The sequence below is a fragment of the Perognathus longimembris genome, chromosome 6, assembly GCF_023159225.1.
Source record: "Perognathus longimembris pacificus isolate PPM17 chromosome 6, ASM2315922v1, whole genome shotgun sequence".
NCBI lineage: Eukaryota > Metazoa > Chordata > Mammalia > Rodentia > Heteromyidae > Perognathus > Perognathus longimembris.
In genome coordinates this window covers 86,317,206-86,342,425 of record NC_063166.1, presented here as the reverse complement: position 1 = coordinate 86,342,425, position 25,220 = coordinate 86,317,206, and the positions used below count along the sequence as shown (strand labels likewise).

The following is a 25,220-nucleotide window of genomic DNA, read 5'->3' as shown; positions in this document are numbered from 1 at the left end:
GCAAAGACAGGAACAACACGTCCTACAGAGAAAAGTCTGGCATAAAAGGAGTGCCCTAAGGCTCCAAGTTCAAACACCACTACTTGAAAAAAAAAGATTGAACAAGACAGAACTGTCTTGCTCTTGCAAACCACTGATATTTCCATGTAAATGTCTTCTTAGCTGTAGAGATGGAGCTATTCCAAGTGGAGCCCAGGCCCAAGCCTGCCTGCAGCAGGTTCTACATGGTTCCCACAGGCGCCGGCCAAGCACAGCAATCCTTGCCAAATCTGCACACCTCAAATCCAACCCACTTTACCTGCTGCCACGGTGCCCCGCTACAGCCACCTACGCTAACCTCTGCCTACTGACTCACAGCCTTGCTTGCTCTGTTATATCTACCAGGACCAACCACACTGGCTGTCTCTACTCTCCCCCTCTGGCCTTTAAGAACATTACTGAGGGCTTATTGTCTGCTGTCTTTCCCCTACACTTGAATCCAAGCTCTCCAAGATCGTCCCAACACACCAGGTTCTCCATGAACATGCCACAGGTATGAACCACAAACATACTGGGCTCTCCATGAACATCCCACAGGTGTGAACCAATCAACAAGGGGGCCCCACCATTCTGTTAACAATGAAAGGAAGGCAGGTGCTGGTGGCTCACACTTGTAATCCTAGCTACTCAGGAGGTTGAGATCTGAGGATCTTAGTTCAAAGCCAGCCCAGACATAAAAGTTCCCATGAAACTCTTATATCCAACTAACCACTCAAAAACCAGAAGTGGCGCTGTGGCTCAAGTGGTAGAGGCTTAGGTAACAGTGCCCAGACCCTCAATTCAAGCCCCCAACTGCAAAAAAAAAAAAAGAAGAAGTGAATGGACAAGGCACTGATACACAGAACATGATCAATGAAGGGCAAGGAACAAAAAGATGAGCATGAAAATGTACTAGAAAGAAACCATTAACAGCAGGAAAATGTCCAGATCTCCTGTGTTCTCTGCACCTCCTGCCGGAACCAAGGCTAGGCACTGTCTCAGGGGCTTCATCCTGTACCCTCCTCCCTGGCAGCCTGCCCACTCCCAGGTTGCGCAGAATGAACAGCCCACAGCTCTAGCTGCTCACCACTGTATCTGGTCAGCTTCCGGGCCCCTCACAAGTGACAGAGGCATATGGTCCACCCTCATCTGCTGCTGTAAGGGCTTGAGCCAGCAAAGGCTCAGATGGCCCTCTCAAGTCCAGGGACATCCCCAGACATCAGAAATCATCAGCTCCTCACCTTGGCATCCAGTAAGTAGTTGTACGGCATGAAGATGATGTCAGCTTGCTGCTTCAGGTTCCGAGAGAGGTAATAAGGGCATACTCTGGGAGTCGAGAGAGAGGAGACCCGATAAGTGCCCACGTGGAAGCAGCTACCCTGTGACCAGGAAAGAGCCCTCATCCTGCACACAGGCCTCAAGAACAGAGCTGATGCCTGGGACACACTGGCAGCACCTGTGACATAACAACTCTTTAAGCAGATCATCTACTTCAAGACTACATAAATAGCAAGTGAAAAGCCCCGAGTTCAAACTCTATCACCACAAAACCAACAAAAAGTGTGAAAAACAAAACGAAAAAAAATCAGGGGCTGGGAATGAGGCTTTGCTGTAGAGTGCTTGCATAGCATGCAGGAAGCCCTGAGTTCGATTCCTCAGCACTGCAAAAAATAAAATAAAATAAAATAAAGCCAGGGCTAGTGCTCAGGCCCCGAGTCCAAGTGTCAGGACTGGCAAAAATAAATAAATAAATAATCAGAACAAAAATCTCATCCCTATTCCTGAATCATCAGGCAAAAACAACATAAAAGCACACAAACAATACAACACAAAACAAAAAAAGCAGGGTGCCAGGCAGTGGTGGCTCATGTCTATAACCCTAGCTATTCAGGAGGCTGAGATCTGAAATCTAGTTTGAAGCCAGTCTGGGCAGGAAAGTCCATGAGACAATTATCTCCAATTAACCACCAAAAAGCTGGAAGTGTAACTATGGCTCAAGTAATAGAACACTAGCTTTGAGTCAAAAAGCTCAGGGACTGTTACCAAGCCCTGAGTTCAAGCCCCAGGACCAGCATAAATATTAGTTAATTAATTAACTTAAAAAGTGGAACTTGAGGGGCTGGGAGTATGGCCTAGTGGCAAGAGTGCTCGCCTCGTATACATGAAGCCCTGGGTTCGATTCCCCAGCACCACATACATGGAAAATGGCCAGAAGTGGCGCTGTGGCTCAAGAGGCAGAGTGCTAGCCTTAAGCAAAAGGAAGCCAGGGACAGTGCTCAGGCCCTGAGTCCAAGGCCCAGGACTGGCAAACAAAACATAAAAAAGCAGAACTTATTCCCTCCCTCCTTCCCTTTCTGTGCTGGGGATGGAACTCAGGACCTCAGTTGTTTCGAGTTGGCTACTCAAATACTGTACCCAATTCTCTCCCTCTTTCCTTCCCTATCTCTCTGTGCCTGTACCAGAGCTTAAACTCAGGACCTTGAACTCTTGTTCTAGGAGGAACTCTACCACTTAAACCTTGCCTCCAGCTCTGGCTTTTTGCTGGTTAGTTGGATGTAAAAAGTAGAAGGATTTGTCTGTCTCAGCTGGGGTGCCTGGCTCCAACTGTGGTTTTTCCTGTATTCATACAACCTCTGTCCACAACGGCTGCCTTGAGACAGCGGGGGAGGAGGCGGCATCATCTCGCACTTTACGTTCCTCAGAACTGTGTAAACTGCAGTTCTTTGATCTCCAAAAAGAAAACACACAGTGCCTCCACATCATGGTCTACCACAAAGAACACCAATCAATGGGAAGGGTCTCACTTGTGCTTGCTCCCGCCCCTGACAAGGTCCTCAATGTCCAGGATGGAAGTGGCAAGCTCCTGCTCCAGGCTTTTCTCTGTAGAAAGAGACAGGGTCAATGCAACCCTCAGGGGCCATTTGAGTGTCCCAAGAACATGGATGCCCAGAACGAAAGAGCTCCCATGCAACAGGCAAAGTGGGACATCCCTCACCCGGCCTGGTGGGCGGACCCAGGAGAGGACCCCAGATGAAGCAAGCCCAAGGGAGCCCTGCTCTGCACCCAGGATGTAGTGACCAGCCTGATGTTGAGGGAGAAATGGACAGATGGCCACACAGCCTCCACGGGTCCCAGGCACCCTCTTAACCTCTAGATGTCTCAACCCAGGGCAAGAGTAGCCCTCAGGAAGAGTCTGCAGCCTAACAGCTTAGGACCCAGGGCCACAGAGAACGTGTCCTGTGAGTAGCACCACTCTCCCAGCTTCCTACCCATCAAAATGGACCAGAGTTGTCACCAGGAGCAAAGTCATATAGTCATGGAAGCTGGCATGTCACAGGCAGAGGGGAAGCAGGCGTACCCAGGTGAAGCCCATCCTGCCCAAACAGTGGTCCGTCCCCTTCCTTAGGACAGCAGCCCAGGAACTGGCAACACCCAAGCTAGCTGCAAGGCCCAGAACAGAAAGGACCTTAAGGACTGTCCTGCCCTGGCCACAGGAATACCCAGGGGAACTAAACAGTAACAACTTCTGGGCCTTATATCATGTGGGCAAGACCAGGGACTTCTAACAAGTGCCCCAAAGTCTTAGGGCAAACACATATGGAAAATAAGGAGCCTCCCTTCAGTGCCCAGACCTACTGTGTTGCTTCATGCCCCTCCCTTTTGTGGGGCAGATTAAGGCCTAGTCCTTATCTGCAAGGGCGCACACGCATGCATGCACGCACGTGTGTACACACACACACTCCCCCCCCAACAGCAGGACTGGCAGGGGAGGAGTATATCCCTCAGCAGTACCATAGCAACAGACCAGCCAATCAACACCTGCTGTAACAGAAAACCAGCTTGCTGAACACAGGTGAGCAAGGGAGCATAGAGGGGAGCAGAAAAAAGTGGGGGCAAGAGTGACAGGCATGGGGAGAACTGAGAAGGGCTCCCTTATAACCCAGCATGTAGAGTCCTGAATGGAGATGACAGTCCCATGCTTGCTTTCCCTGCTAGGCCCAATGGGATGCAGCCAGCAGCATCCCAACTCTCAGCCTCTCTTCTCTCTCCTCATGAGTAAATGCCTCCTCTTCCTCTTGGGCCCCTCATGGAGCTTCAGCTTCCTCTAAAGACAGCCAGGGCTGGCCAGCTGCTGGTGCCCTCATAACGTGCCAGAGCAGCAAATCCAGTTCACAGCTAGGCAACCTCCTAAAAAGCTAAGCAGTGAGTCAAACCCAAGGTGGGGCTAGGCTGCAGCTCTTAGGACTGAGCAGAGGCCTGAGGAGGAGATACATGGAGGCTGAAGCTATTGAGCTAGTCTACAGCACAGGGACAGCATGTGCACTGCTCAAAGGAGACACTGATGCTGTGGGCCCAAACCTCCCCTTATCCCTTAGGACCTGTGCAGGTGAGAGACAGCGCAAGTAGGGGCAGGGGCAGTGTCCAACGACCTACAGAGTGGAACACTGGCTGGACACATCCCCACAGGAACTATACCCGAGCCTTGCAATGCAGGCAGGGTAGAGAAGAGGGGACGAGTGCATCAAGCCAGCGTCAATATGGGAGCAGGGGCCAGGGGAGAGCGGGACCCAGGTGGAAAAGCTTACCTTCTACATTGTTGTAGAAATGGCAGGAACGACTTGTCACCTTCTTGCGACACAAGTGGATCTCCAAGAAGAGCAGAGAAAGCCATGAGGTGGTTGAGAAAGGGCCACTTATCCTCACCCTTACCAGCTCCTTTCCATGCCCCTGCCCCCAAAGTACTTTATTTAAATCTTGGCCCAGACCATCAGGAGGCACAAAGCCAGTGGTCAACATCTGCTGGAGCCCAGCCAGAGCCATGAAAACTGAAGCACCACCAGTCTAACAAATCCATGGAGGTAGGCAGTCCCAGCTTACTTGCACATGGTTACTCTCTTGCTTCTTCACCTCAGGGTGGATGCACAGCTGCTCCCGAGAGCCCAGCACACATATCCTAGGCCTGGCAGAGAGCAGAAGGTCAGGGGGAGCTGAGTCAGAACAAAGAGCCTGCAGCAGGGCTCCACAATGTGAGCCAGTGCCATGTGGAGACTCAAAGGAGCACGTGATGGGTAGAGTGGCTGCCATGTGGCCATCTTGGGGCAGAGGTGGAAGGTAAGGGTAGGAAAAGCTCAACAGAGCAATCTGCTGTCCAAGCCCCACAGAGGAGCATGGGCAGGATTCCTAGACTCAGCTGGACACTGGCAAGAGGCAGACCTTTCTCCCTTCATGAAAGAAGCTGTGTGTGGGGGGGGGGAGGGAACAGTATACACACACACACACCCCACACACACACACACAGGCCCCTACTACAATCCACAAGGAGCCCCAGAGTGCAAGCCCAAAGTGATCTTTTTTTTTTTGGTTGGTCATCAGTTAGGGCTTGGGCACTGTCCCTGAGCTTTTGTGCCCAAGGCTAGTGCTCTACCATTTGAGCCACAGTTCCACTTGCAGTTTTGGGGTGGTTAACTGGAGCCATGAATCTCATGGACTTTCCTGCCTAGGCTGGCTTTGAACTGTGATCCTCAGATCTCAGCCCTGAGTAGTTAGGATTACAGGTGTGAGCCACCAGCACCAAGAAATATTTTCTTTTTCAAGATTGCTTCCCCCCTCGCCCCCCGCAGAGCTGAGAACTGAACTCAGGACCTTGTATTTGCCAGGCAAGGGCTCTTCTACCTAGCTAAATCCCCAACCTTATCAAAGCTGTCTTTTTTTTTTTGCCAGTCCTGGGCCTTGGACTCAGGGCCTGAGCACTGTCCCTGGCTTCTTCTTGCTCAAGGCTAGCACTCTGCCACTTGAGTCACAGCGCCACTTCTGGCCATTTTCTGTATATGTGGTGCTGGGGAATCGAACCCAGGGCTTCAAGTATACGAGGCAGGCGCTCTTGCCACTAGGCCACATCCCCAGCCCTCAAAGCTGTCTTTTTACGAGCAGTGGGTATCACAGCCAGCCAGGCTTCCCTCACACACACACAGAGGCAAGCATGATCCATACCAAGCTCATTAATCTAACGATCCAGAGGCAGGGGTAAAGCTGCTGACCCACCGGTAAGACGTATTCCGAAGCTCACTGATGACTTGTGTGAGCTGTGAGTGGGTCCTGGAAGCATAGATGATCTTTGGAATGTCTGTGTAGCAGGCTGTCCAAGAATAAGAAAGAGTGAAAGGGGTGGTTGCAGCAATGCCCGCATAGGCGTTTATACAGCCAGCACTAAGCTACCTCAACCCTGCGGACAACCACGAACCTGACACAGATTGGATGCCTGTGGTGCCCTAATTCCGGAAAAGGCTCTGACCCTAGTGTACTCCCTAGATAGAAATGATGTTGAGGGTAAAAAAAAAATCTGATCAACTCTGCAGCAGACAACAGAAGGCCAGATGAACTAGCCCTGTTCTGGGCTCCACCCTTTCCCTATTCTCCCCACACAGTCAGGAGGGAGAGTTCAGGAAGAAGAGTCACCTATGGTATTTCCATCAGCAGCAGTGGTATTCCCCCAGGATGACAAGTCCTGATGGAGGAAAAGTTCCCCTTGCACCCTCTCAGCAATCTTGCGGGCAGAAATGGCATCGCGGAGGTGTTCACGCCAGGCCAGAGTAGTGCAGAGGAGGCAGAGCGTCTTTCCAGTGCCTGTAGGACTCTCCAGAATGCCATTCACTTTCTGAATGGGATTGGAAACAGAGTGTAAAGAAGAGGGAGGGCTGTGAGATGAGCCTGGCAAGAAGGGGGATGACTCTTCCAAGAGGCATAGCCCATCCTCAGGTGGCAAAAGCTCTAAGGGACATGAGTCCATAAAACATTTTCCACTCCTGCCCTACAAGCCACAAATTAAATTAGCCCTCATTAGCAAACAATTTGCAAAGAGTTATCCAAAATGTGGCATTTTCAGTCTAATATAAATAGTAAGATGACTAATTGTCAAGTCTCAAAATAGGAAACTGTTCTGCAATTCTGGATCCAGGCACTCACCCTGTCCCATCTGAATCTGATGACCTATATATGAGTTCTCAACAGGAAACTAAAGGGGGGGGGGAGGTGAGCAGGGTACAAGAGCAAACCCCAAGAAAGCCAACAGAAAGTAACCTTCCCTTTTCCACTTCCCTGCACACCTCTGGGATACAAAGACCTCTGAAAGAAAGGGCTTTATGGAAACACTTTCTGCAAACCCTAATATGATAGCCACTCTTCATCCACTGCTATCAGCTCAAATGCCACCTACTCAGAGGGTCCCAAGGCACACCCCAAACTGTCACCATGGAGAATCATCTCTTTTGTTCACTTGACTGATGGACTATCTCTTACCCACTCTGAAGCCCTACTGACAGGAGAAAGCCTGGCTGGAATGGATTGGAGTAGAGGTGCATTAGATCTTCACTAAGTCTTTACCCCACTGACCTATCCCTCAAATGCCTCTGTGGTTTTACCTTCTGGAGACATTCCAGGACCTTGGTCATGTACTCCTGTTGACATTGGTAGGGCTGGAAAGGGAAATCCACTGTCACACCATTCAGGACTATCTTGGGCATATCGGCCTGTCTTCAGGATAGCACAAAGGTGGGCTGAGGTACAGGCTGTTCGGATCCCATCTGAGTATCTCAGCGTCTTAGCCTCTCCAGGTAAGTGAAACGTGGAACTGGGTCACTGTGTTGTTCTCTACAGAAATCCCTACACAGACACGGGAAAGACAACAGGTCCCTTTGCCAGTGGTTTCAGGAAGTCCTTCCTTTGGAGGTCAGAAGGCCAGCGTGTTACACCACATATAGAAGGAACCTTGGGAAGTGAAGATGACAATCGAGTAGGCCCTATCTTGATCTCCTGCCTCACACAGCTCCACCCTACTCTGGCAAGGAGGTGGACACTGCACCAACAGGATCCCCAACCAGCCCACTCCCCAGGCCGGCGCCGCACCCTGCCTCTGCCGTCCTCGCAGGCTGGGCCATTCCCCTCCCCGACTCAATGGGGATGTTGTGGCAGCCGGAGCGGCGAAGAGGCTGGGATACAATTCCGCGCAGGCCCAGTCTCACTCTGCCGCTCCAGGCCGGTCAGGACGGCGGGCGCGCGGCGCGGCGCCCTCACCCCCGCTCCCCACGCCCCACTCCCCGGCACCGGCTCGGGCTGCGCGCGCACGCGGGCGCAGGGGATCAGGCCCCAGGCCCCCGCGCCGCCCGCCCGCACAGCGCGGGGAAAGCCACTGTGCAGGAGCCTCGCGCCCCGGCCCTCACTTGTCCCTGCGGGGAGCCTGTCTGAGAGTCTGTTTCCCAGGAAACGGACCGACTCCGGGAGAAGCACCAGTCGCGCGTCCCGCGTCGCCAGCAAACTCGGACTTGGCGGGCTGTGGTGCTCACTTGGTGCGGTCCGCCCGGTACTTCCGGCCGCACTTCCGGTCCGCTGCTTAGCGCTCTAGAAGGAAACCGTTCCGGGGCTGCGTTCCGGCCCGGGTTCAGAGCCCTTCGTTGTCTCCCGGGAGCACCGCCCCCGCGCAGCGCCGCCCCCCGCGCAGCGCCGCCCCCGCGCAGCGCCGCCCCCGCGCAGCGCCGCCCCCCGCGCAGCGCCGCCCCCCCCCGCGCAGCGCCGTCCCCCGCGCAGCTCCTTTCCCCGCGCAGCGCCGCCCCCCGCGCAGCACCGCCCCCCCGCGCAGCACCGCCCCCGCGCAGCGCCGCCCCCCCCGCGCAGCACCGCCCCCGCGCAGCACCGCCCCCCGCGCAGCGCCGCCCCCGCGCAGCGCCGCCCCCGCGCAGCGCCGCCCCCGCGCAGCGCCGCCCCCCGCGCAGCGCCGCCCCCCCGCGCAGCACCGCCCCCCGCGCAGCACCGCCCCCCTCGCAGCACCGCCCCCGCGCAGCACCGCCCCCGCACAGCGCCGCCCCTCGCGCGGCACCGCCCCCCGCGCAGCACCGCCCCCGCGCAGCACCGCCCCCCGCGCAGCGCCGCCCCCCCCCCGCGCAGCGCCGCCCCCGCGCAGCGCCGCCCCCCGCGCAGCGCCGCCCCCCCCCCCGCGCAGCGCCGTCCCCCGCGCAGCTCCTTTCCCCGCGCAGCGCCGCCCCCCCGCGCAGCACCGCCCCCCGCGCAGCACCGCCCCCGCGCAGCGCCGCCCCCCCCGCGCAGCACCACCCCCGCGCAGCACCGCCCCCGCGCAGCGCCGCCCCCCGCGCAGCACCGCCCCCCGCGCAGCACCGCCCCCGCGCAGCGCCGCCCCCGCGTCACACCGCCCCCCGCGCAGCGCCGCCCCCCCCCGCGCAGCACCGCCCCCCGCGCAGCGCCGCCCCCGCGCAGCGCCGCCCCCCCCGCAGCACCGCCCCCGCGCAGCACCGCCCCCGCGCAGCACCGCCCCCCGCGCAGCGCCGCCCCCCGCGCAGCGCCGCCCCCCGCGCAGCACCGCCCCCGCGCAGCACCGCCCCCGCGCAGCGCCGCCCCCCGCGTAGCACCGCCCCCGCGCAGCGCCGCCCCCGCGTCACGCCGCGTGTCTCCTTCCTCGAGGCACGAAGCCCTTTCCTCCCCATTGGCATTTCCTTTCCGGCTCTCGCCACTATCTGCGCGATAATATGGCTTCCTGCTTTCCCATGGGTCCTACCTTCTCCTCTGCTGATATCTTTTTTTCTTCTGGAGTCTGAGTCTTTTTGTTGTTGTTGTTTGTTTTTGTTGCGTGGACTGGCCATTTTCTGTAGGTGTGGTGCTGAGGAATCGAACCCAGGGCTTCGTGCATACGCGGCGAGCACTTTACCACTGGGCCACATTCCCAGCCCACTGGAGTCGGAGTCTTAACTTTTTAGACCCCAAGCCCAAAGTCCAAGAGTCCCAAGTTAGGCCTAGATACTTGCTCGCATATGCCCAATAAAGTGTGGTGGTGAGCGGCCCGGACAGGAGATGGGGAAGGCAGCCCCTTCCACCATCTCCAGCGGCCTTCTGGGATAGACATTGGCTTCAGGTGAAACATGGACAGAAAAGAATGCACAGAAACAACGACGACAACCTAAAGCAGTGCCAGGCCACAGATGCGGCTCTGTAGACCATTAACTCAGTCTTTGTCTCTGGAGGAGGAGGTGTGTAGAGATGTTCAGGAACAAGTTCTCTGCTGAGTACTCTCCTGAGTTTTTGGCGGGCTCTTTTGAGATGTGAAAGCAGTGCCTGTTTGAGTTTGCCTTCCACACAAGGTATTTATCGAATCTTCTCTATCTTGGAGTCCAAGGTGATTGCAAAGGAACTGCAGCAGAGATTGGCTCAGATCAAAGTGCACAGATACAAAGTTGGGGAGTTTTAGTTCATTCACATGGCCCAGCAAAAAAGCATCTTCTAACTTGCCACTTATAAGCCCACCATAAAACCTGCAGTGAGAGACTGGGATTGTGGCTTAGCGGTAGAGTGCTTGCCTATCATGAATGAAGCCCTGGATTCAATTCCTCAGCACCACATAAACAGAAAAAGCCAGAAGTGATGCTGTGGCTCAAGTGGCAGAGTGCTGGCCTTGGGCAAAAAGAAGCCAGGGACAGTGCCCAGGCCCTGAGTCTCCAGCCCCGGGCAAAATCAAAACAAAACAAACAACAACAACAAAAAAAGCCTGCAATGAGTTTCCCTTGCTCAAGACCAGTGCCTGAGAGTCCTTACCACCTCCTCTCTTTATCCCTGCTTGTTCTAGCTTCTTCTCCAATCAATATCCCCCAGTAGTTGGGGGGGGGGTTCTTCTGAACCCCAAGCACTAAGCATTGGCTGGTAGTAGACAGAGAAGACCCAGGACAGAGGGACCTGCACAATTTTTAAGGACATGCCAGTGATCAGAGGCATTTGTCTCAGGCAGCCCCCAGCTTGTCCAAAAAAAAAAAAAAAAAAAGCACTAGGAAGCAACTGACACTGAAGTGGCTTCCCACAACCCTCAGGCAATACTTCGGCTCTCTTCAGTGTCCAGGTGCTTTCCTGTGAGTGGTATATGTGTATGCCCCAGCTCCTGTGTGAGGTCATGCTTGGGGAACTCCCTGTCATCCAGCCCTCTCTTTTGGTCTATCTCAGACACTTTCAACTCTCAGTAGGGAGTTGGAAAATATGAGATGGGCTACACAACACTTGAAAGGGAACCAAACATGAGTTTCAGTACCATCTATGCATGCATTGACACATTTGTCTCCTTGAGCTCTCTAACACAAATTCTTTCATTATTTACCCTGTACAAGTGAATTGAAACATAGAGTAATTAACAGATAACTTAAGGAGAAGCCAGAAGTTCTACCCTTCTCTTCCATGCCAATTATTCCTGGGAGCCATTTGGTCCTCTGGGAAGTGTAAAGAAGGAAAAGTTGTCAGCTAAGCTGAGTTCTTTCTGTAGACTCTTCAGGAAAACCCAGAGACCCAGCTATTTCCTGGGCCAAAGTGGAGCTAAGGACTCCACACTCCTAAGATGCTTGGTAAGCTGCCTGAGTCAATTATGGCCTCACAACATAGATGGGGTTCTAAGGCAGGCTGCACAGTGCCAATGAATTATAACATATAAAACCTGTTCTACTGAACCTAACCTAAGATGAAAAAACAGGGGATGCAAAAACTGAATCTGATCACAACAAGCCTCACTTGGTAGGCAGAGGGACCTCAACCAAATCAGCAAACCGGAACTGTCTGCTCCCACAGGCAAGAGAAGTACTTGATGTGGACAGACTTCCATTTGATCTACAAAATTGATGTGAAACAGTCCCACATGGGGTTGTGTTACAAACTTTAATGAATACCAGGAAGGGAAAAAACAGAGAGGGGGCTGCTTTGATTTGAAGCCAGAAGAGGCTGTCCTGTGGTCTGGGAATACTGTGGGGGAAAGTCATGTTGGCACTGGAAAGTTTGACATGTGACTGGGAAGCAATAGACCCTCCAGGTGTGAGGACTTCACAGGAGCCAATGAGCATAGAGCAAGGGAAGGAAAGGAGTCAAGTCTAAGAGCCCCCATTCCATCCATCCACAAGTGAAAGATGCCTGCTTTGAGGTCAGTGAGACTGGAGAGAACTGTAATTGAAGCAAATCTGCATCTGGTTCCACAGATCTGCTCATTATTAGTTGCTAGCAGAACTTCTAGGACTTCTATATTCTTGCCCTGTCATCTTGTTGATGATGTACCCCCAGCCCCAACACATAGTAGGTGTTCTGTAGATGTTAGTTGGATGACCAATTGCCCTTCTGAGGTGCAAGGCTACTCCTGTGGGAGCAGGGTTAATTTTAGGAGATTAATGTGGGGGTCTGATCTGAAAACTTACAAGTTCAAGAAAAATATGTTTGGGGCTGGGAATATGGCCTAGTGGTAGAGTGCTTGCCCCGTATACATGAAGCCCTGGGTTCGATTGCTCAGCACCACACATATAGAAAACGGCCAGAAGTGGCGCTGTGGCTCAAGTGGTAGAGTGCTAGCCTTGAGCAAAAAGAAGCCAGGGACAGTGCTCAGGCCCTGAGTTCAAGCCCCAGGACTGGCAAAAAAAAAAGGAAAATGTTTGAAACAGCTGCTTGAGTGCTCAGGCCCTGAGTCCAAGCCTCAGGACTGGCCAAAAACAAAAAGAAAAAGAAAAAAAATAAATTTGAAACAGCTGCTTGTGAGCTTTCTGCAGTTGACCATGGTAAGAAGTCAAAATCTGGACATATTAGATGCACCCAATGTGTGCCAAACACTGTGCCAGGAGATGCCAACCTGCTTTATCCCAGGGGTCCAGCCAAGGATCCACAGGCTCAAGAGAGGACAGATGGAAGGTGAGCCTCAGGCTGCACAGACCCTTGAACTTGTCAAATGAGAAGACTGGGGGCTGGGAATATGGCCTAGTGACAAGAATGCTTGCCTCGTACACATGAAACCCTGGGTTCGATTCCTCAGCACCACATATATAGAAAACAGCCAGAAGTGGCGCTGTGGCTCAAGTGGCAGAGTGCTAGCCTTGAGCAAAACAGAAGCCAGGGACAGTGCTCAGGCCCGGAGTTCAAGGCCCAGGACTGGAAAAGAGAGGGGGGGCCAGGGGGACTGGAAAGATCAGAAGGGGTTATACCTTTTGATCTGAGAACCTGAGTTACAGTCCCTGCACCGAGCTCTTATAAAGGACATTAATCATATCAGCTCCAGCTGCAGTGACATGACCAGAGGAAATGGCTGTTTCTGCTGGGGCTACCATGAGAAGCTTTGTGTGCTCCTTCTCTCTTCCAAATTCCTACCAGGGCTAAGTTCCAATGAATGATGCGCAGACAGAACAGCTCTGTGTATGTGCATTTTTGTTTTATAAGTCTATATAACAAAATGGTACAACTCAGCTGTTTGAGACAACCCTTAGCTCTTGGTGTGCCAAAGGCTGAAATGAGGTTGTCAGCTAAGTTGAGTTCTGTCCAGAGGCTTTTTCAGGCAAACCTGTTCTCAAGTTCATTCGTTGTAGCAGAATTCATGTACTTGTGATTGTAGCACTGAGGTATTGCTAGCTGCATGTTGGAAACAGTTCTCATTTCCTTCCATTTGGCCCTTCATGTCAGTGACAGAGAACCTTTCTTGTTCCAAATCCCTTGGACTTTTTCAACCATCAGGGGAACCATTGCTTTTAAAGAGCTTCTGTAATTAGGTCAGACCCCCTGGGTGAATCCCTTCTTAAGGTTTTCTATAAGCCCCAGATCCACAGTCCCAGTCCCAGCATGAATGAAGGCAGAACTCAGAGACACCCGGAACATTTGCAAGCTTGGTGAGGCTGGCGCCCAGGTCCTTAGGTGTGTCCCTAACTTTCACCTTTCTGACCTGTCTCATTTCCTCACAAGTCTTGTGAGGACCCTGGGAGTTTTATTCCTGGCACTATGAGTTAGTAACGTACAGAGCAAGGCCTCCTCTTGGCTTCAGAGGCTCCATCTCTGAAACAGGAGTGATGCTGCACCTGCCTTCCCGGCAGGACGGGTGCACCCCAGCAAACACACACTCGGCTCTCAGGCTCTCACACACCTTTCTCCACCATCTGGGGTATGCTATCCTGCTCTCATCCTACACCAAGAAACAAAGGCCCAGAGAGGTCAGAAACTTGCTCTCTGCCAAACAGAGAATGTCAGAGATAGGGCTGGAACCCGCCTCTATCTCACCTAAAAATCTTGTTGTAGGGCTCAGAAACCCCACTGTCCCTTTCTCTACTCAGGCCTGTCTACCTCCTGGGCACGGAGGGGATGCTCCTAGGAGCCCTTCCATGCCAGTGCCCACCCTCTGTGGTCCACAAAATGCCTGCCTCGGCACTGGTCCGTGGCTGTCCCAGCTTCTGCAGCCGCTTGCAGGAGCTCTGCTACCCCACTGGGGCCCTGTCTTCCAGCTGTGCCCCTGCCAGGTCCATTTTGGGAACAGGGGTTGCTTCTATATCCTCCCAAACTCACGCCACGCTGTGAGGGGAGCCTCAGTGAACGGGCGTTGGGTGGAGGCTGAGCGGCTGACTGCATCTCTGCTCTGCCCTCCTCTACCATCTTTCCCCCACTGACGGCAGTAGCCTGGCTCACCTCCCTCCCTCCTCCCTCCCTCCCTCTTCTCCTTCTCCCTCTCCTCTCCCTCCATCCCGCCTCTCCCTTCCCCATCCTCTCCCTCTCTCCATCTTCTCTGTCCTTCCATCCATCCTCTCTCCCTTCCTCCATCTTCTTTCTCCATCCATCCCTCGATCCCTCTTTCCCTCCCTCAGTCCTCTCTCCCTCCCCTCTCTCGCTCTCTCCGTCCTCCCGCCCCGCCCGTCCTCCCTAGCTCCCTCCCTCCCTCCCTCCCTCCCTCCCTCCCTCGCTTGCTCCCTCCTTCCCCAGGCACTGCAGCATTCGCTGACTGCAGCTCCAGACACCGCCCGCATCTCTCTGGCCTCTGAAGCCCCGGCCGCCGCCAGCACCATGGCCAGCACCGTGTCGGGTAGGACCCGGGGGCCCTCAGCCTCTAAGGGCAGCAGTGGGTCGAGGTGGAGGCCATTCTCCGAGGAAAGAAAGGCCTTGCGGGAGGCAGGTGGAGCTTGCGCCTGGCGAGGCTGGGCCGGACCTGCAGGAGCTAGGGGGGTCTGGGAGCCAGCAAGGGCCGGGCCCGTTGCGGGCCTGCGGCACCAACCGGGCAACTGCAGGGCGCAAGGCACAAGCTGCACCCGGGACTGCAGCAGGGCGGAGCAGCCCGGCACGGGGGCGCACGATCGTCCTGTCGGGCCCCACGGTGCTAGGCCCGGGGCGTGACTGCCGCAGGGTGGCCCCGCAGACCCGGAGCGGGTTAAGGCCCGGGGGAAAGCTCGCCCGCGGGGGGTGCGCGTGTGCCCGTGTGTGCCCGCCACGTGTGCCCGCGGTGAGTGCGGGTGGGGGTGTCCCCGAGACCTCCGATCTCGGTCCTGTTGCGTTTTCGCGGGGCGTTAGGGGAAAGGGCGGGGCCCTCCGCAGGAGCCCCGGTCGGCGAGGGAGGCGAGGGGGTGAGCTCGCCGGGGGGCGAGGACGGCACGGAGGGATTAGGAGGGGAATCGGAGGCGGGCGAGGTGGGGACGGCGGGGGGAGGAGGGGCCGAGCGCGGCGCCCGCCTGGCGCGCCGCCATCCGCACCCCGCGGGCGCGGGTCCGGGACCTCCCTCCCGGACTCCAGGGACAGCTGCTCGTCCAGGAAAGCCAGCGCCCCTCGAGGGAGGGGGGTCGGCAGTCACCCCCGAACCTTCCCGGGGGGCCCGCCTGCCCTAGAGCGGCCTCCCCGGCCACGAGCCCGCGCCGCGCGGGGACCTGGGCGACCGGACGAGGACGCCCCTCCCGGTGCTCCGCCCCGCCCCGGCCCCCACCCCGGGCGGCCGTGCCTGGCCCGACGCCCCGCCCCGCCCCGGGCGGCCAACGCCAGGCCCGACGCTCCGCCCCGCCCCGGCCCCCACCCCGGGCGGCCAACGCCTGGCCCGACGCCCCGCCCCGCCCCGCCCCGGGCGGCCAACGCCTGGCCCGACGCCCCGCCCCGCCCCGCCCCGGGCGGCCAACGCCAGGCCCGATGCCCCGCCCCGCCCTGCCCCACCCCGGGCGGCCGCGCCTGGCCCGACGCCCCGCCCCGCCCCGCCCCGCCCCGGGCGGCCGTGCCTGGCCCGACGCCCCGCCCCGCCCCGGGCGGCCAACGCCTGGCCCGACGCTCCGCCCCACCCCGCCCCGCCCCACCCCGGGCGGCCGTGCCTGGCCCGACGCCCCGCCCCGCCCCGCCCCACCCCGGGCGGCCGCGCCTGGCCCGACGCCCCGCCCCGCCCCGGCCCCCCAATGCCAGGCCCATCGTTCCGCCCCACCCCGGGCCCCCAACGCCAGGCCCGCAGTGCCGAAGCTCCGCCCCACCCCGGGCGGCCGCGCCTGGCCCGACGCTCCGCCCCACCCCGGCCCCCCAATGCCAGGCCCATCGTTCCGCCCCACCCCGGGCGGCCGCGCCAGACCCGACGCTCCGCCCCGCCCGGCCCGCAGTGCCGAAGCTCCGCCCCACCCCGGTCCCCCAACGCCAGGCCCGACGCTCCGCCCCGCCCCGGCCCCCAACGCCAGGCCCGACGCTCCGCCCCGCCCCGGCCCCCAACGCCAGGCCCGCAGTGCCGAAGCTCCGCCCCACCCCGGATTGCCAAACCACTCGCTCAAGCTCCGCCCACCCACGACAGTCTCTCCCCCACCCCCTCCAGAACTGCAGGCTTCTGGGTTTGGTGAGGTGTCCAGGTGTGACCCCCGACTACAGGTCCCCTGGCCTGACAGGGCGTCTGGTCCACCCGGGCTTCATCCACCACCCCATGTTGAGGCAGGTTAAGGGCAGAGAGGGACCCTACCTCACTCCCGAAGGCAGCTCTACCTTCCCATGGGCGGGAGCTGCCCAGACCCCTCCCCTACGGAGGCCTGGCCATACCTGCCCACTGGCAGATGCCGGAGCCTTCCTTCCCCTTAGGACATGGCAGCAGAGTTCCTTCTCCTTTATTGGGAAGATCTGGCTTTGTGTGGCTTTCTTTGTCCACTCTGTTCTTCAAGCGTTATTTAGACCCTGGCTCGTGTTCAGAGCTTATGCAACATGGAGTCTGACCTAGTAACTTCAACTCTTCCACCTAGGGAGATACAGGTCCAGTCTCTTGCTTATGCTATGACCAACCTTGGCTTCCTCCTCTACCAGCAAACCCGCTCTGTGCTGGCTTCTTCTAGCTCACTCTCAAAAGTTTGCGAATTCCCTACCTGATGTCTGGTCCCCTCCAACCTGCCCGGCCTCCTGCAGATAGATCACAGAGTAGATCTCATTCCCTTCCTCTTCCTGTGGGCGCCTGTTCCATTTGCTCCTCAAGGACCAGTCTACTGGGAAGGAAGTCTACTGGGAAGGCCTCTGAGGACAGAGGCCACCAGCCAAGGACTAGATAAACCAGGGTGTCTTCAAGATCATTGGGTACTGAGCTGTGACCACATCTACAGTAAAGGACACAGTACCTCACTTCCCATTTGGACACATATTCCCTAAGCTCTGACTTGACTGCTCTTGGACCCGTGTTCCCAGTCCCCAGTCCTTCTCTGCATCTCTCCTAATGGTGAAGGTGCTCAGAGCTGTCCATGTTGGCACAGCTCCCTGATCCCTGAGAGCTTGCTCCATGAGCAGGTGACAGTTATCTAGAAGGGAGCCTCCCAGGTACCTCTCTTTAAACTGCTCTTTGTCTGCAGTGAACCTGCAGCTCCTTTTCCTGTGAACATTTCAGGCTCAAGCAGAGGACCTTTCAGCAAATATCAGGCCCCAAGTCTCTGGCCTGTAAGACAATCCATTCAGAGTTTTGGACGAGTGAAGAGAAAGAATGATCTGAAAGATCATTCCAGAGTCTGTTAATAGGAAGGCAGGTGCTGAAAGGGTCAAGCCCTCACCTCTTTTCTGGCCTCCCCTGGGATGTAGGTTCATCCTTGCCCTAGTGCAGACTCTCTTACCCCTCTCTCTTCTCTCACTTTGAGCACAGGATTGGCCACTTCCTGCCTCCTCTGGATGCCCCGAAGTCTTTTGACAGGATGCTGTCTGCAAAGCCCCTCTGCTTCCCTTGTTGAATTAACCTTTAATAACACAAAGAGTACACCAGTAGATTTTGCAAGCCCACCCCTGCCCCTCTTTCAAGAAGACAATGAGCAAGACATGTGGCTCTTTCCCCTTAAGAACCTCTCCTTTGTTCTGGTCTTACTAGGGATTCCTTTCTGCTCCCTGAAGGCCTCTTGGGCCCTGTGTTGCTTCCAAATTAGTCCAGGTCACTGAGAAATGTAGATCAAATATAAACACCCTGAAAGGTTGTGGAAAGATCCAGTTCATCACAAAGCACTTGGTCATTTCTTCCCTGTGTCCTGTTTCTACACGAAGTTTTCCCAATTTCACATTAACACAATTTAAAAACACCAGTGTGAAACGTGACTTGTCCAGCTAAATGCTTGTGCAAGTTCTTATCTGTCTTCTCAAAAGACGCTGGTAGATAATTGAACATGGGAACTGGATTCCTTCTTTCAAAGAGAGAAGGCTTATCTTCAGCCCAGGAGGCTGCTTCCTGGGTCTTAGAGCCAGACAGCTCTAAGATTCTTTGGAAGCATGGTGGAAGGAACACAGACTACCTGAAACTGTATTCTGAGGAATGTTGTTCATGTCTCCCGGTAAACTCGGCCCCAGTGTCCTCCCTACGGAACAGGGTAGCTATGTTGGGCTTACAGAATTCTTGGGCATTGCTGAAACAATGGGCCCACATGCCTAAGTTGTAGTTGGCTTACAGAGAATAAGCCATGAACAGCTAGATTAATCATAAAACAAGAGACATCTTCTCTGACAGGGGTCAGGGACGTGGTTTCCAGGTTTCTCCTTTTCTGGTTGGGCTATATAGTAGGAATGCTGGCTTGTGGGCAAGATGTGGGCCGTGGTGCTGAATGGACAGCTCCCTTCTCTCAGTTCTTGGTGGCACCTGGGGCCCAAGTCTACACGGAAGGCCTGGCTTTGTCTCTCAGTAGCTAGCCTATCCTCAGGGAAATCGGGGAGGAAACAGGGAGGTCTGAGGGCTTCACTCAGACTTATAGCTCAGAAGGCACTGCCCGGTCAGGCACAGAAGTACATGGTGGTAGTTCCTGCTATTTGGGAGACATAGAAAGGATCACTTGAACATAAAGTTTCAAGGTCAGACTGGGCAACAAAGCAAGAACCAGGCTAAGAAGAAAGGGAGATAAGATCGGGATACTGTGTATATGTGTGAGGATCTTGACTCATAACCAGAGCCCAGGCAAGAAAGTCCGTGAGACTCTTATCTCCAATTAACTACCAAAATGCCATTAGTGGAGCTGTGGCTCAAGTGGTAGAGCACTAGTCTTGAGCCAAAAAAGCTCAGGACTAGTGTCCAGGCCCTGACATCAAGCCCCATGACCAGCACACACAAAACAAAAAGTGTCCTAGTCTGTTTAGATTGACACAGCAAAACACTTTAGACTGGGTGGCTCCTCAACAGCAGAATTTTATTTCTCACCGTCTGGAGACAAGAAGGTCAAGGTCAAGGTCACATTTGGTTTTCTGGTGAGAACTGCTTTCTGGTTCATAGATGCTTCCTTCTTGCCGTGTTCTCACACACTGGAAGGGCTGAGGGAGCACTCAGAACCCTGTGTTGTAAGAACACGAATCCCATCCAGTAGTGCTCCATGCTCATCACCACCTTCATCATCCAAAGGTCTCACCTCCCAGCACTGTCACGTTGATATCAGGACTCCAGTATGTGAATTTTTGTAGAACACAAACATTCAAACAACCACAGGTGGGGAGATATATAGAACAAAAGACTGAGACAAGCTGGGCATGGTGGCACAAGCCTGTAATACTAGTACTCTGAAGGCAGAGGCAGAAGGATTGAGAGTTTGAGGCCACCCTGAGCTACATGGCAACACTGTCTCAAAACAAAGAGAAACAAAGAGCAATGTCCTAGAATGGTGAAAATCCAAGAAAGAAAAACAGTGGGGTGAAGAGATGCGGGGGGAGGGAGAGAAATTAAGATACAGGAAGCATTCAAGAACCATGAAGGCTGGACATAAAAGTCTATATGACACTTATCTCCAATCACCAAAAAGGCAGAAGTGGAACTGTGGCTTAAATGATAGAGCACTAGCCTGGAGCAAATAAATAAATAAATAAATAATCAGAGACAGCACCCAGACCCTGAGTTGAAACACAAAACAAGCACCAGAGGGGGGAGGGGAGTGCCGTGCAGAGAGGCACTGCCAGACTCAATTCCAGAGAGGAGAGACAGGGAGACATGCCAGAGGCAGTAAGGAGACTCTGGGTGGCAGGCCCAAGGGTACAGGGATAATAGGTAAGGGCATCGGCTCACCCTGGCCTCACACCCACAGCCTACAAGGAGAAGATGAAGGAGCTGTCCGTGCTGTCACTAATCTGCTCCTGCTTCTACTCACAGCCTCATCCCAACACCATCTACCAGTATGGGGGTAAGTGTACCGGGGTAAGTGTGTCCACACTGCTGCAGGCCCTACCGGGCCAGGGACTGCCCACCTTACCTTTCCAACTTCTTTCCGAATCACATGGCCTAGCTGACTTCTGCAGAGGGTGGTTCTGGGAGGAGGTGTCCAGCCTGGGAGTTTCTGCACGAGTAGCTGCACCCTCCCTCAGCCTTCGATTGGGATTTGTGCCTTCTAAATCTCCCATCTGGTCTTGCTCTGCAGACATGGAGGTGAAGCAGCTGGACAAGCGAGCCTCTGGTCAGAGCTTCGAGGTCATCCTCAAGTCCCCTTCTGACCTGTCCCCAGAGAGCCCTGTGCTTTCCTCTCCCCCTAAGAGGAAGGATGCTTCCCTGGAGGAGCTGCAGAAGAGGCTGGAGGCAGCTGAGGAGCGGAGGAAGGCAAGGACCCCACCCCCCCAGGAGTTCTGGCAAAGGTGGCCAGGAGGCCCTGTAGGCTATGATGAGTAGTGGCTCCCCCAGTCCCAGGCTGCTGCAGCCATGTGCTGCTTCAGGGTATGGAGCCCTGCAGTGGTAGGATGGCGATTCCTTGGACTCCTTCCTGAGAGATCAGAACGAGAGGAGGAAGACGGATGCTAGGGAGAGGGAGACAGGAACCACACACTCGGAGGATACTATTGATTATGGCTTAGGGCAGGGGTGTCAAGTCATGGTTCCCAGGAAGGGTCCTGGGAACATGAGGTCGGGGCCGGCACCCTTTTCAGTGAAGGAGTGAAAAGGTAGGGTCTTAACATCTGCAGACACTGAGCCCCACGAAGAGAGGATGTGGACTCCAGTCCCTTCTCCAGTTCTTACTCACACTAGCTCCACTGAGACTGAAACCGAAGGAGCAGAAGTGCAGTCCTGCAGCCCATGTCCACTGGTGAGGGCAAGTAGCTCCGTTCATGTACGGCATCATACAGGCTTACCAGGCAGGCCTCAGGCTCCCCAAAGGCTGTGCGGGTGAGGGCCCAGCAAGTTCCTGAAAGGGGCCTAAGCCAGGGCAGATGATTATGTGACTCTGGGAGCCTAGCTTTCTCTGCTCCCTTTCCAAGGGTCACAAGGCAGCCCTTCCCTTAGCAGGGCCAGGCAGTGTGGCATCAGCAATTCTTCACGCCCCCTGTCTCGGCCCATATCCTGGGGACAGGTTACCGCAAGCCGAGCATCTAAGGGGGAGCTAGGGGCCTGCCGGGTGCTACGCCTGCTCTGTGCTCAGCAGCAGGCTAAGCAGAGAGCGTGCTGAGAACCAGCCCGGCCCGCTGAACCTTCTTCGGCCTTTCCCGGCTTCGGAGGGACAGGAGAGGGGTCCTGCCCTGCGCCCAGGCCTTCAGTTCAGGGAGAAGAGGGGCAGCCCTGCGGCCAAGGGCCGCACTGAGGGCGATTTACTCTGATTCATTGGGGACTGAGGGGTCTCCTAGCAAGGAGAACTTCCAGTGCAAAACTCCTGGGGTCCCAGACAACCCCGCACTGGGTGTTCACCCTGCCGCCCTCAGGGTAGGTAGGCCCGAGCTCAGAGGACGTAGGTCCCCGGCAGCGGGCAGGGTACCGGGCACCGGGGAGCTAGGACGCAGGGCCGCCCGCGGGGCGGGGCCTCGGCAGAGGGGCGGGACGGGGCGGGCAGCCGCGGGGTCCCAGAAGAAGGCTGAGTCTCCGCCCCCTTCCCCCCCCCCCGCTCCGCGCAGACTCAGGAGGCCCAGGTGCTGAAGCACCTGGCGGAGCGGCGTGAGCACGAGCGCGAGGTGCTGCACAAGGCGCTGGAGGAGAACAACAACTTCAGCCGCCTGGCAGAGGAGAAGCTGAACTACAAGATGGAGCTCAGCAAGGAGATCCGCGAGGCACACCTGGCGGCGCTGCGAGAGCGGCTGCGCGAGAAGGTGGGCGGGGCGGCGCTCCGGCGCGGAGGGCGGGGCTGAGCGCGGCGCGGGGGCGGGGCTGAGCGCGGCGCGGGGGCGGCGCTCCGGCGCGGAGGGCGGGACTTCCGGCCTGGCGCCGCGGGGGCCCGGAGTCGCGCTTTCCCCCCGGGCCCGGCCCTGGGATGCGTGCGGGTCCGGAGCCTGGCGCTAGTGGGACGCGATAACTACAGCAAGGGGTGGGCGAGTTGGTTTTGGAGCGCGGTGCTGGGAGTGCATCCGGCGACCAGCTCCGAGCAGGGGTGCAGTCTGCGGCGGGGAGTCCGGGGCCCGGGTCCCCGCGAACCGTGCACCCGCGCTCGGCCGCTTGAGGACCTCGGGCGTTCCCCGAGTCGCCGGGCACGTGCTCAAGCCTGTCCCGCGTGTCCCCTGTCGCAGGAGCTGCACGCGGCCGAGGTGCGCAGGAACAAGGAGCAGAGGGAGGAGATGTCCGGCTAAGAGGTGCCCGACCTGGCGGCGAGAACGCAGTCGAGTTTTTTGTTTTGTTCAACTCTGTCTACATGCAACTTTTGTTTCTGCTCCGAGCCCCCTCCTCTGCACCCCCAGCTTCATGCTGCTCTTTCCGCATTCTGAGCTGTCCAGTCCTTGTAGTGTCCCTGGCCATGACCTCTGTGAGGTGTGAGGCATGGTCGGTCCCCCAGTTCAGACACCAGGCCAGGTGTGGCTGGGGTCTCTCTCGGTGGCCCTCTTAGTGGATGTGTTGGCAACCTTAATAAACCTAGTGGAAGTGGCACGAATATGTGGGTCCTCATGCTGCGTTGTCTGGTTAGCGCCTGATCACTAAGAACACATCCTTCTAGCCAGCCAACAGGAAAGGACAATGGCATCTATCTTTCCTTCTGGAAGTACTCCATAAGGGCAGGGAGCTGAGGACCTCAGGGCATGTGGGCCCCACTTTCTTACTTACCACACAGCAGACCTCTACTGAACAGAAGAATGGGGCGAAGCACTCTTTAATGTGGCTGCACAAGAGTCCTCTGATGCCATATGGCTTTCAAGGTACCCAAGGCCAGTCTTGGACCCTATGGGGTGGGGTGTGACCCTGAGTCTGAGGAGTGGGGGTGGGGGGAGGAGACCAGGTGTTCTCCACCAAGGACCCATGAACAAGTTGGTGTGGCCTACAGTTGTAGGCAACATGGGCACACCTCAATGCCCCCACTTGCTCAGCAGTGGGAGTCCTGGGAAGAATCTTAGCCATGGCACTGTGTGGGGACAACCCCACGGCCCCCACTCCGCAGGGCTTTGCAGTCACCCTGAGAACCTTGCCCTTGGAACCTTTGGAGTCTTATTTCCTACCCTGTCTCCTAGCTGTGGTTGGACAATACTCCTGAACACTGGACCTGCAGGTTCACCTGCTGGCAAGTATGGCCACATTGCAAGCAGCCACAGGACTTAACAGGTTTCTCAGGACCAACTGCCTGTAGATTCCACTGCTGGAAGGGTCAGGGTTCCCAAGTCAGCCCCACACCCTGTCCATTGTGGGATTCCTTACCAGGAGGCAGGAAGCCTGGGTCTAGGCCTCCCTGCTAACAACCCTGAGCCAGGTCCCTTCCCTTGCCTCAGCCTAGGGATATCCAGGTGCGCCAATGTTGTCTTTTGAGGAGTTCTCTGCCTGGACATGGGGAGGTTCCTGATTTGGTGTCATGGCAGCCCCACCCTGCAGCTGAGTGCCACAAGCAGGGACCATGTTGAGTGCTTGGTGTAAAGTTATGAGGACACGTCTCTTCCTGACCCCTGGTCACAGCCTGAGAAACTAGCAGACTGCAGCTTCCAGTATCCTCAATTTCTTCCATACAGAAAATTTTGGGGGCACTGTGAGTGGTCTTCTAGACAGAGTATGGGTGGATACTTGGCTCCTGAGGGGGCTCAGGGGACCTGTGTCAGGTACCTACCACTCTTCTTGCTTCCACAAGACAGACCCCAGAGGGAGGGAGCAGGAAGCCCACCAGTGCCTACATGTAGTTTTTGTGGGACTCAGAAAGGGAAGCAGAAAGAGAACTGGATTTCTACAATGTGGAAGCTCTCCTGTAACTGAAACCCATCTCATCCACACACTAGACCCACACATTGAATGAACAAAGAAAACACCAGTGTTTTTAGAAATGGCTATGTTGCTCTATGTGTGTTCTCTATCTGTAGGGTCAGGGAACCATGAGCTCACTATGGGTGAATGTTTACACTCCAGATTGACAATTGCCATGTGTCTTTTTATCACCACTTCTGGAACCATCACTCCTCCACAATTCCCAGTTCCACGGTTTTGTACTTATCAGCTGAGAAGCTTTGCTGATTCCTCTGGTGGATTTATCTTATTTACCTGAAAATAGTGCCTGGCTCCAGTAGCTAACTTTTCTGGTGTAGCTCAGCAGATCAAATGTTTAACATGTACCCAGCCTTTAGTTTAATCCCTATCACCAGAAAAGTCAGAAAACAAAATTTTTCATTGTGGGCCAGGCACCAGTGGCTCACGCCTGTAATCCTAGCTACTCAAAGCCAGCCCGGCAGGAAAGTCCATGAAACTCTTAGCTCCAATAACTACCAGAAGACTGGAAGTGGCACCATGGCTCAAGTGGTAGAGCACTAGCATTGAGCTAAAGAGCTCAGGGACAGCACCTAGGCTCAGAGTTCAAGCCCCACGACCAAAAAATAAATTTTTTCATTGTGAACTAACTTCAAACATAAACAGTTGTAAAAACAGTAGAGAGTTTCCACATACTCTTCCCTAATGCAGGCGTCTTACACAGCCACAATCCAGTTGTTACACCAGAAATCAATGACTGGCACTACATTAACTGAACCAAAGACTGTAAATTTCATGAGCTTTTCTATCAATGTTTCCAGCATCTTATTTCATTTGGCTGTCATATCTCTTCCCAAAGTAGCAGTTCCTCATTCTTCTGAAGCAGTGT

At 55.7% G+C, this 25,220-nt stretch overlaps 2 protein-coding genes across 2 annotated transcripts in view; one reads left to right on the top strand and one right to left on the bottom strand.

Moving 5' to 3' along the window:
• The window catches only part of Rtel1 (regulator of telomere elongation helicase 1), a 31,031-nt gene extending 22,576 nt beyond the window's left edge, over window positions 1-8,455 (bottom strand). Inside the window, exons 1-8 of the mRNA XM_048349750.1 lie at window positions 8,235-8,455; window positions 7,437-7,677; window positions 6,475-6,673; window positions 6,061-6,154; window positions 4,897-4,978; window positions 4,605-4,665; window positions 2,823-2,898; window positions 1,260-1,344 (exon numbers count right to left, since the gene is read on the bottom strand). Coding sequence (XP_048205707.1) covers window positions 1,260-1,344; window positions 2,823-2,898; window positions 4,605-4,665; window positions 4,897-4,978; window positions 6,061-6,154; window positions 6,475-6,673; window positions 7,437-7,538 — 699 coding nt within the window. The 5' untranslated portion in view covers window positions 7,539-7,677; window positions 8,235-8,455. The remainder of the gene's footprint in view (window positions 1-1,259; window positions 1,345-2,822; window positions 2,899-4,604; window positions 4,666-4,896; window positions 4,979-6,060; window positions 6,155-6,474; window positions 6,674-7,436; window positions 7,678-8,234) is intronic.
• A 6,319-nt stretch (window positions 8,456-14,774) lies between these two features.
• Stmn3 (stathmin 3) lies at window positions 14,775-23,048 on the top strand. The gene is made up of 5 exons (XM_048349749.1): window positions 14,775-14,863; window positions 20,298-20,393; window positions 20,628-20,803; window positions 22,084-22,275; window positions 22,690-23,048. Exons 1-5 carry the CDS (start codon window positions 14,845-14,847, stop codon window positions 22,747-22,749), a joined length of 543 nt encoding a protein of 180 aa, XP_048205706.1. The 5' UTR covers window positions 14,775-14,844; the 3' UTR covers window positions 22,750-23,048.
• The last annotated feature ends 2,172 nt before the right edge of the window (window positions 23,049-25,220 follow it).